Here is an 11493-nt window from a genome sequence, read left to right on the forward strand (position 1 = left end):
ACATAATACTTCCAGTGTACTACTTAGTTCGACAATATGTGTCTATTTTAACTTCCTAGAAAATTTTTAATAAATATAAAAGTAAATAAAATTTATGGTATGAAATGTCACATTTATAATTTTATAATAAAATGTGAGTTAAATGAATTAATTATAACCTATTAGCTAATTATACTAAAAATATTGTTTCTGTTTGCCATTAAATTTCACATTTCCTTTTTCATCCATCAATTAATAAATATCTTGTGCTACTAACTCATCTCACTCACATTTTATGATAAAATCAATAAATAAAAAATAAAAATAACATCCACATCTAGTAACTTTTCCTAACTACTTGCTATGTTTTATAAAATTAAATAATTTCTTAAAATTCAAATAGGTTAAGAATGAGACATTTGTCGTAAGATGGAGTAAATAGGCAAGTGATGATAGATGGGTCTAACTGAAAAAATGAAAAATATAGGAGTATACATTATATCAATAATATGTTAAATTAATAACTTACGTGACTGTATTCGGCATCGTCTGAATTTAGGAGTAGTAATTAATTGCTTAACTTATTCTACATAAGTGGGTAGGAAACCACTTGCGAAACAAAAATTTCACATTTTTAGGATCAATTATATTTATCCTCGGTTACCAACACTCAATCCTCGAGTTTACTCTTACTATTACTACTACTCCTTATCTTCATTTTTTATTTTTCTTGTTTCAGTTTTATTTACAATAATTACTTATAATTAGATTAGATTACATTCAATTAGTTTATAACAAAAATAGCATTGACCGTTATGGTGGATTAATTCCTATGAGGCAGGCACACAACTTCACTATCTTATACTATACTTCCTATTGTTTTACATAATTATATCCGCCTCAATTTAATTTCTCTCCCAAGGAAAAAAAAGGGGTGGAAATGGGAAAATAGGTCAAAATAATTTGTCTCTTTCTGAACATAGGAGTACCATTTTTACCTTCCATACAAGAAAGGGGTATTTATTCACCTTTTAAGATGAAAAAATAAAAAGAGAAAGAAAAAATAATAATAACAATAATAATAATAATAGGCCATTTTCTTAACCAAGCAAAATACTCTAAAATCTGAAATTCCAAATATTAATTTCAGAAGCAATTAGGTTTTCATCAAGTATGTTTAAGCATATAATTACTATTAATATTAATCAATATAAGCAAAGAAAGAGAAGCAGGTACCTTATGTGAAGATTTGCAGAAGCAGATCAGAAGTCATCAGCTAAAACCTATTCTGGTGAAGACGAAGAAGCCTGAATCTTTGGGATCTTGGTGAGGAATAGGAAAGCACATTGTATATAGTATACAAACATTTTCCCATATTCCCCACAAAGAACCAAAGACTAGACATTCCAGGAGGAAACAAAAACCACGTTTCCGACCTGGAAAGAGAAATTCGGAGAGTAGAAAAATAATAGACGAACCAGAGTTTTATTGATTAACTAGCAGCAGCAACCACATTACGAAGATTATGAAATTACCAAAGTCATTTCAAAACCTCAGAAAAATAAATCGTCTCAATGTGTACTTTCAGGAGAATGATGTATCCGACTCAAATTGACTGACCCAGTCACGATAGACTCTGGCATCATAGCCTCAGATGCATCTGAGAATATATCAGAATTAAGCAATGGATCAGACTTAGTAGAATCTACCAACTTCACTTCCTCATTGTTACTACCAGATTCTGCAGCCAAATCTTTCGTTTCTGGTGATGGTAGTGGAGCACTCGAGCCTTCAACATCTTCAGCAGCTAAAGGCATCCCCACATCATGCTCCTCCGGCCCTGGATCAAGCACTGAATTCACCTCCAAGTTGATATGCTCTGAGGCAGAAACAGGGTCCTCCATCTTTTCACTTATACTGCCACCAGGTATGTTGGTTTCTGCATGCCCTCCATCATTGTCCATACCATTTTTGGGATCATCCTCAATATCAAAGATTGGAAGAGCATCCTCCACACCTTGCATGTCATCAGCTGGAGGCAGTTTCTCAGTTTTCTCATCTACCACGTTCATATTCTCCTGATTGGAATTTGGAACAGGACCACTCAAAGTCTTCTCGGCACCTTCAGCCTGATAATGTTCTTTCTGCCTATTGTACAGGGACATAGATTTCTGCAGTTGCAAAGAAAGAGAGAAAGCAAGCACAAATCAGGGAATGCCTACCTAGAAAAGTGTCACTCAGCATTGTCAACCAAACATCATACTTGTAAGCGATGGCAGTTTAAGAAAAAACTAAAAGTTAGGTGGAAAAGCGACGATCAGAGACAAAGAAATGTGAGCTACAACTAAACATTACAGCATTCAGGAATTAACTGCCTTTGCACCCAGAATCACTGAAAGTAATTTGTTTCTAACTCAAACACTCACCAATAGGTAGAAACCTTCTGGCTATCCCAGAATACTAAACCAGCTAGAAACAAATTTGGAGACTAATAGTTTCACAAATGGATGATTGTTATCAACTATTTAAGATAAATCTGCATGACTTAAAAGTTAATGCCAACAGAAGCATCTATATAACATCACTCACCAATAACACAAGCAACTAGTATAACATTCTATAGCAACAAGTTGGCCGTGAAATATTTGGCCTTTTATGTACTGCACAGCTAAAAGAAGTGCAGAACAGTTTTAATCAACATAAGCAGTATTAAATGACATAGTGGAGCCATTGATATATTGCCAGCAATTTTACTCATGAAAGAACTGCATAAGAAAAAGTATGCAACAATGTACCTGGAAAACAGAATCATCATTAGATCCCAATAGTACATAATTCAAATGCTTGTGAGATACCACCTCGGCTTCCAAATCCTATCACGCAAAAAGGAAAATATTATTCAGACTACACTCCAATGATATCTATAATAGGAAAATGAAGCACATAATCAATTTAACCTTTACCTCAATATAAAAAATTTTAGAATCACCTACATCAGAAGATACACTCTTGTCATTACCAATCATGTGTTTGCACTTTTCAAGTAAATCAGGGTCGGATAGATCTGCAGAAATATCAAGTTTGGAAAGGTAAACATGAATTCGATGAGCATCATCCTTTCTCGACATTTTATCAACATCGCCAGTATCCTCCAGACTACCCTCAGTTTCATTCTTTTTGGAGCTCCTTAATTGCTGCCTAATATCTGTGCTATCTGCCTGCTGATCAACTTGATTTTGCTCATTTATAGCTGTCGGAGTAGACTGACTCCCCAAAGCGTCATCTCCACTTCGAAAGGAGTTATTCTCTTTCTCAGTAGGTGGGACCTCCATGCTTCCAGTTCTATTCGGCCCCTTCCAAAAGTCTCCACCGGCATCCCATCCTCTAGTACCAGATAAGTTCCTGGAATGATCCCAATCTGATCTTCCATAAATGTGAGACTCATCCCCAAACGCAGCATTACCAGCATCCCAAGCATGTAATGGATGGCAGGAATCATCCACCTGATTGCGCCACCCCATTGGACGCCCAGGACCAGAAAACCTATCGGCTTCAGACATGTGGTAAGCACCAGGATGGTTTAACTCTATCGAAGGCCTGACTCCAAACATTGGTGGGGCAGGAAATGGCTGCATAACTGAATGAAATCCAACAGGAGGCGGAGCATGTGGGAATGGCAAGAAACCATTTGCCACAGGAGAAGGCCAGCTTGGAACACCTCTCCAAGGACTTCCTTGCATTCTGCCCAGGTTACCCACGTTGGGATCACCGACCCTCCTATGACGGATGCTGGACTTACCTCTACCATCATCATCACCTGAGCCGGGCCCCATAGGGCTATCTACACCAATCCTGAAGAGGGAAGGTGGTGGCATTGCCTTCGAACCGCTGGAGAAATGGCCTGTTCTTGTGAAAGGCGAAGCAATAGACAAATTATCTGTATCCCCTTGTAAAAATTCCTCTCCAGGAAGTACATCCATGGCATCTCGAGTTCCCCTTACATCTTTACCAGTGTACTCCTTCCAATCTCGAGAACCACCACTTCTCTGTGTTGATTCTTCAATATCATTACCCCGTCTAACATCAGGCCTACTGAACTGTCTCCTGTCACCACTCGATGATGGAGATTTATCTACTAGATGCAAGGGTGAAGAACGAATATCAGACTTGAGACGCCTTTCAGCAGAAATCTCTCCGGAAGGGCCATCATCTCTTTGACCAATCTTCTCAACCGACCGAGATGAAGAAGTTTTCTCAGATCCTCCAACAGCACTAGTATAATCTCTTGCTGAAGGTCTAATTCTCTCTTCATAATTATAATCCCTATACTTGGAGTCATCTTGCTTCAGGTTCCTGAAAATTTAATAGACATGTAAATGCATGCTCCCAGTGGAAGCTGTTCATAGATGATGTTATATTAACGTTTTAAGGAAATTAACATAATACAAAGCTATGGAACAGAAAGAAAGTAAAATGTCTGACATCCATCTCAAAAGGAAAGCAAAAATACCGATATGCAAGCTAAATTCAAGAAAATATAAGATGTATAAAACAAATTAAGCAAGGCACTGTAGTAGGCAAACAAAGTACTGAGCTCTGATCATACAAATCCTGATTAGTAACTACGGAATTATCCCACCCAAAGAAGAAAAGAGAAGAAATGTAACTAAATGAAACAAGAATTGAGAGCCATTTCCTCTCTTTAACCTTCACTTTCAATTTCTACATATTTAGAAGAAATACTCTAAATTTAAGAGTAATAAAAGTCAAGTCGCCATCAGCATGATATAACTGAATTGTATATAGAATTGAGGTACCAGGATGATCTAAAAACTCCACATGCATGTTCTCACATTCAAGATATTATTTACTATACTCCCTCCGTCCCAAGTTACTTGAGTCGTATTCCTTTTTGGGTTGTCCCAAGTTACTTGAGTCATTTCTCTTTTTGGCTAAAAACAAAACATCTAATCACACCTACTTTATTCTTTCTTTTACTTTACTCTCTCTTCTTTCTCTTACTTTATTCCCTCCTCTACTTTATTTAACTCACTAAACACAACTTTCTTAAATCCCGTGCCAAAAAGAAACGCCTCAAGTAACGTGGGACGGATGGAGTATTACTCAGATATTTTTTTACTATATATCACACACAAAATTTAATCAATCACATGATAATATACTGCTTGCTCATGCTTCCTCATCTAAGAAAATGACAAATTCTTCTTTTTAGTCATTGCTACAGATTACAAAGAATAGATTTTTCCCTTGATAACAATCACTCAATTGAAATCCAATCTCCCCGCCCCTGCTCAATAAAATTCACCCTCACCCTTAGGAAGGTCACCCAACAAAAAATTTAATTATAAAACATAAATGCAAGTATACAAGTACCTTTGGTGATCCCTCGGTGTATGAGAATTCGAAGGGGGTGAACTACGCCGTCTACCATGGCTAGAAGTAAGTTCCAAATCAGCATTTCTGGGAGCGGACCTAACTCTATCAGTAGCCAAATCCATTTTTGCACTGCTTGTACTCTTCCTTTCAGCATCAGATCTTTGATCCTTTGTGCCTCGAGATTTAATATCACTATAGTCCTCCTTTTCATTAGTTCTTCTCCTGCCTTGATCATCTCGGTACCTGACTGCTCGATCATCATGTATTGGACTATCATCATGTGCACTTGATTTTCTTGCATAATGATCCATAGCAGAGCTATCATCCCTAGAACGCTTATGGTCAGATTTATCACCAGAGCGGTCTCTTGCTGTCCGTTCATCCCTATACTTACTCTCTCTAGTTCTCCTATCTCTATCATATCCATCCTCATGCTTGCTATCCTTATGGCGGGTGTCTCTTTCAGGGTCTCCTCGATATTTTTCTTCCTTGTGCCTATTATCTTTATCAACATCGTCCCTATCCCGGCACCTATCATCTCTATCACCATCTTCATTATACCTCTCATCCTCACGCCTACTATCCTTATCAGCATCTTCATGATAATGATCATCCTTACGCCGGTGGTCTCTATCAACATCCTCATAATACTTATCATCTCGGCGGCCATCTCTACCAGAGCCTTCACGATTCTTTTCATCCTTCCGCCTACTGTCTCGATCCCCATCCTCACGATGCTTTGCATCCTTGCGTCTATTGTCCCTATCATTGTCTTCGCGATGTCTATCATCTCTACGCCTAGCATCCTTCTCACCATCATCTTGATATTTATAATCCTTATCAGCTTCTTCACGGTACTTATCATCCCTTCGCTTGTCATCCTTGTATCCATCTTCCTGATACTTATCGGTATAAACTCCGTCCTTGTGCTTATCGTCTCTAAATTTTGCATCCTTGGCACGATCACCTTTTGATGATGATCGTCGCTCACCACCTTCTTTGGAATCGTCATAATATTTCTCTCTTTCACTAGAACCTTCTCTTTTCCTACGTATTCTTTTCTCGATGTCCTTCTCCAAGTCAGGACTGCGCAACTCTTCTAGTAACAAACGCTCTGCAGAAATATTTGCAAATGAAAGTTAGGTGTGCCATCGAAAAGAAAAAAGTAGCAAAAAGAGATGACAATTAATATACACATCTCCTCTGAAATTTTTAAAATCAAATTTCAAGAAGTGACTTCTAATCATTTGTGTTGCAACATTTAATGGAATCAAGTAAAATCAGCAAGTCTGAGCATCATTTTTACTTTATCAGAATAAGTACAATCTAACACAAAAACATATATGATGATTAAAAGGTAGGAAGCAAAGAAGTTTTTGGCTTGCAATACACAAAGTCGTGACAAGAATACTCCTAGTTATGAAGTACGAACAAAGAGTGACCATAGCAACATCCAGAATTAATCAATACTGTGGAGGAAGACCACAACCAAGTGACAGATTACAATCAAATAAATATGATGTAACATGGATCTTATTCGATCCCATTCTTATAAGCATCTAGCGTGCATAAAACAAAAAAGGTTCTTTATTAGAATCTAGACATTCTTCATACAAATTTCAATTTTCAACTAAACCATATCAACCAAAAATTGGAGACAAATAAGAAAAATACAAAGGTTGAGAGCCTCGTTCCTAAGTAACACTCACTTTACCAGCAGTAACAAAACCGAATCATCCAAAAATCAAAACAAAAAAGTTTAATGTCATAAAGCAGTGGGTCAATAACAATGAGAAAGTTAACGCTTTCAGAAAAGAGCATATTGAGATAAAATAATCAATTAAGGAGAAACATAATAAAAATGATGTCGAAGCTTAGCAAGTTCAAAGATATCTCATCCTCGAGATTATTGGTTGCATAAGAGAAACCCACTGGCAGCACATCAACAAAGATAAATCGTCAGTGTCTACATTGATACCATTAACAAAGTTACTTACCAGTATTTTCTCGAGCACGTTTGCACTGTCTCTCCTCAATAAAATCACCTGGCACTGACTTTTTCCCGACATCCAATTCCACTATTTTCACCTCAGCATCACCACTCTTGCTCTCCTGACCGCCATTTTTGTCCTTGTCCGACCTGCGGTCCTTGTCCTTCAACCCTTCTTTACGCACAGAAGAATCCCTCTCAGATTTCCGTTTCGATTCCCCTTTGCTCTTACTCTCCTCTCTGTCCACCAGTGTAGCTACCAAACTGTCATCTTTTCTCTCACCAGCATTTCCACTCTCATAGCGTTTACTCTTACTCTTTGAATCAACTCTCAAGCTCTCGCCTTTACTGCTATTTTCCTTTCCTTTGCCATCAACTTTCAAGTTCTCACCTTTATGATTATCCTTCTCCACATTCCTGTCACCATCCCCTCTCTCATCTCCACCCCCATTCCAACGATCACCACCAATAGTGGCATCAGTTTTCTCCTTCCGCCGTTTGGTTGAAACGTACTCCTCCAAGGCATCACCATTCCCGTGACCACTCAGATCTTTACTGTCCTTGCCTTCCCGCACCTGGGATGAAACCTTTCTCTTTTCGCCAGATGCCGAATCCCGATGGGCCCGAACAGAATCATCTTTACTACTCTTCTCTTTCATCTTCACTACATCCTCATCGGAGTCTGAATAGTCCCTAGAGCTGTGTTTGCTCTGTTTGTGCGATTTGTGCCTCGAACTCCTTGGCATATCTACAACTTGTTGAATACTCACAAACCTAAAGATTCACGTAGCTCAAGCCCTGCTTTTGTTCCACACTCCGGCCGCCCAAATACAACTAAGCCACTGGAATTATCAATTCAACCAAACAACGGAGAAAAACCAAATCAATGATATAGCCTAGAGAGAAGAAGCGACAAAAACTGCCCTTGCAGTTGAGAAACCCGAAACCCTAATTCGGAACTTTGCCCTAATTCAGACCCCCTTGTTCCAATCCGACTACTAAAACCTAACCGGAAAGTTCCAAAAAATCGACGCCGGGAAATCGATGGTTTGCAGTCCGAAGACTTTGACCCCTCTCAGATTGCTGGATTGCGGCGGAACAAAAATGGGGAATCAATCTTCGCATACAGCACTGCTCGATTTATTTAATAAAATGCATTGGCACATTATTTTAAGAAGAAATAAAATTGAAAAAATAAAATTTGCGGGGAATGAATAGAGAAAAATTGCAGAATAAATTGGAAATTTTTGGACACGCAGAGATCGGAGGCGAGGTCTTGTTGATGTTTTTGTTGTTAGCAGCGTAATTACAATTCGTTTTGGGGATAACTGCCTGATTGAAAAGACGCTATTGTCCTTGGGCAAGGCTATAATTTACGAGGTGCCACTGTCGGCGATCTACTTCTCGTGCTTGGGCGAGCCGTCCATTTTTGGACCTAAACTTGAACCCTATATTTACTCAATAATTTTAGGACTTCAAATTTAAAAGATTTATTTTTAATATTTACAGTATCCAGTCAATTTTATTAAATATAATAATAATAATTCCTAAATACAGGGCTAATCACGTAGCATAAATTTATTTTGCATTATTTTTTCGTAATTGACATTTTTACATATTATGATATGGGTAATATGGTTCTCTTGTTAGCTGATCCATCACCGCCCAGCCCATCCCACTCTCAACTCATAGCCCAACCCAAATGGAGCTCGTCGATGAACTTGATACAACTAAGCCTACAAGACGGTGTCGTAATCGTAAACCTGCGTGCCCAAACAAATATCGAGATTTCATCTAATAGTGGATCTTGTAAATCTTGTAGATATTATTTAGGTTTCATATTTTAATTTGAGTATTTGAGTCAAATAATATCTACAAATTAGATTTTATTTTGATTATGCATTTAGAATTAATACAAAAGGGAATAACACATGATTAGTCATCTTCATATTATATTTGGTCTTATTAGTGGCTTCGTAAAATTACCGCAGGACGGGAGTGGTACGATTGCGTTGCAGAGGAGTTGTTGGATCGAGATCCACGATTAGCAATTATATTATCAATTATTGTCTTATTAAAAAATCTTAAAATAAATCTTAAAACCATGGATCAACTTAATTACAATAATTACTTTTATATTCCCAATTAATAATTTATTAAATAATTTTTATTTTTAGTGTAAATTTTCAAAATATGAATCATATTCTATGCTATATTATTATTATACTCAATTAATGATTTAATTTGAAAAATCTTACTTTAATTATTGCATCTAGTAGTTCATTAGATTTAACAAGTTGAATATAGCTACGAATAAACAAATCTTTGATATTTTTCCCTATTAAAGTTGATTAATAACAAATTCACAGTATTTAAGTTCTTCATAATGCTAACTTAAACTTGGAGCTACTAGTTAGAGAAAGTGTGTGACTATGATAACTTTAAACTTCGACCTACTAGTTATAAGTAGGGGTGGGTTGGTACGGTATACCTTACCAAAACCACCATACCGTATACCTTACCGTAAATTCGGTATATGAAAAAATCATACATTTACCTTACCAAAATTTTTGTTATACCGTACTTCGGTATACCTTATTTTCGGTATAGCAAATTTACATACTGATACCATACCTCATTCTCGGTATACCATACCGAAGTTCGGTATACCTTACTTTCAACATCAATGAAAATAGAATATTTGAGTTTTTAAAATATTATGTATATTTTATAATTTTAAAAATATGTTAAATATATTTTATTCATAATTATAACTATATTTCACAACAGATTTTAATAATTTAATAATTTTAAAATATATAAAACATATATTATATATAATTATAATTATATTTTACGGTATATACCTTAATTTACGGTATATACCGAATATCGGTATGCCACGGTATACCGCGGTATATGAAAATTCATACCGTTACCTTACCGAAAGTCACGGTATACCGAACATTTGGTATTTTTGATATTTTTTTGGTACGATAAGGCCGGTATTTCGGTAATTCGGTATTTTTTCTCAGCCCTAGTTATAAGAAACCTCATGAATATCAGTACAGGGTGCATTACCCTCCATGTCACCCTAGTATAAAACATAGGACTAATATAATCTCTTGGATCTATTAATCTGATGGCTTTGATTAAAAGCATCGCCGTACATTATTACACCATTTTCGTACATTAAAGAGCAATTTGGGTATATTACTGTTACATCATTTATATGAATTAGTATATTAACTTAATGTTTACATTAATGTGTTATTAATGTAACATTAATGTGTTTTAATGTACATGTCTCGTCTACGTAATGTAGATTATAATTTTTTTTAATAACTGACGAAAGTTATATCCATTCCTCAAGGGTTTAGCAATCCATGAGGCTAGGGTGTAGTACCGACTCAGTAACACAACGTTCACTAGGGTAATCTTGTGGATACTATACCCTAGTCCTATGGATAAGTTAACCCTGACGGACTGGATCTAATTTCCTCCGATTAGTTAACGTTATGTTAATATAATGGTATTGCACCCTAGCCCCATGGACTACTAAATCCTTGGTGAATTATGTTAACTTTCGGCCCTAAGGGAATTAATACGATGCTACATTATCATGGGCATATCGTACATTATCATGGGTATATCATACATTAGGCTAGGGTATATCATACATTATCATGTGTATATCGTACATTACTTTCCGTCTCATGAATTTGTGAATTCGTGGATGCTATATAGTATAGCTTCCATCCAAAAATTCATACGATGCTACACTATCATGGGTATATCATACATTAGACTAGGGTATATCGCACATTATCATGGGTATATCGTACATTACTTTCCGTCTCATGAATTTGTGAATTTGTGGATGCTATATAGTATAGCTTCAATCCTCAAATCCATACGATGTTACATTATCATGGGTATATCGTACATTAATGCGTGAGACTTGTACATTAAAATACCATTTTCATACATTAACATCATGTACTAATAGAACATGATGTACAAATATAACTACATCATGTAGCGAAATCATGTACAATTGTGCTTAATTATTTTTACCCTTTTCAGTTATTTTATTAATTTTTAAATTTCAAGTGACTTCCATATCC

General features: G+C 36.4%; 1 protein-coding gene across 1 annotated transcript; it reads right to left on the reverse strand.

Annotated features, from left to right (window-relative positions):
- Positions 1-1448: 1448 nt before the first annotated feature.
- LOC121784542 (titin homolog) lies at positions 1449-8649 on the reverse strand. The gene is made up of 5 exons (XM_042182699.1): positions 7374-8649; positions 5374-6490; positions 2943-4332; positions 2775-2852; positions 1449-2150 (listed from the first exon to the last, which is right to left on the reverse strand). Exons 1-5 carry the CDS (start codon positions 8110-8112, stop codon positions 1551-1553), a joined length of 3924 nt encoding a protein of 1307 aa, XP_042038633.1. The 5' UTR covers positions 8113-8649; the 3' UTR covers positions 1449-1550.
- Between the last annotated feature and the right edge of the window lie 2844 nt (positions 8650-11493).

This window comes from Salvia splendens, chromosome 21 (genome assembly GCF_004379255.2).
Source record: "Salvia splendens isolate huo1 chromosome 21, SspV2, whole genome shotgun sequence".
NCBI lineage: Eukaryota > Viridiplantae > Streptophyta > Magnoliopsida > Lamiales > Lamiaceae > Salvia > Salvia splendens.

Bases quoted from the DNA above. Each gene is read 5' to 3' on its own strand.
- LOC121784542 (XM_042182699.1), bottom strand. From the start codon at position 8,112: ATGCCAAGGAGTTCGAGGCACAAATCGCACAAACAGAGCAAACACAGC. The intron at 6,491-7,373 runs GTAAGTAACTTT...ATATTTCTGCAG, and splicing joins ACGTGCTCGAGAAAATACTG to AGCGTTTGTTACTAGAAGAG. The intron at 4,333-5,373 runs GTACTTGTATAC...TTAAATTTTCAG, and splicing joins ACACCGAGGGATCACCAAAG to GAACCTGAAGCAAGATGACT.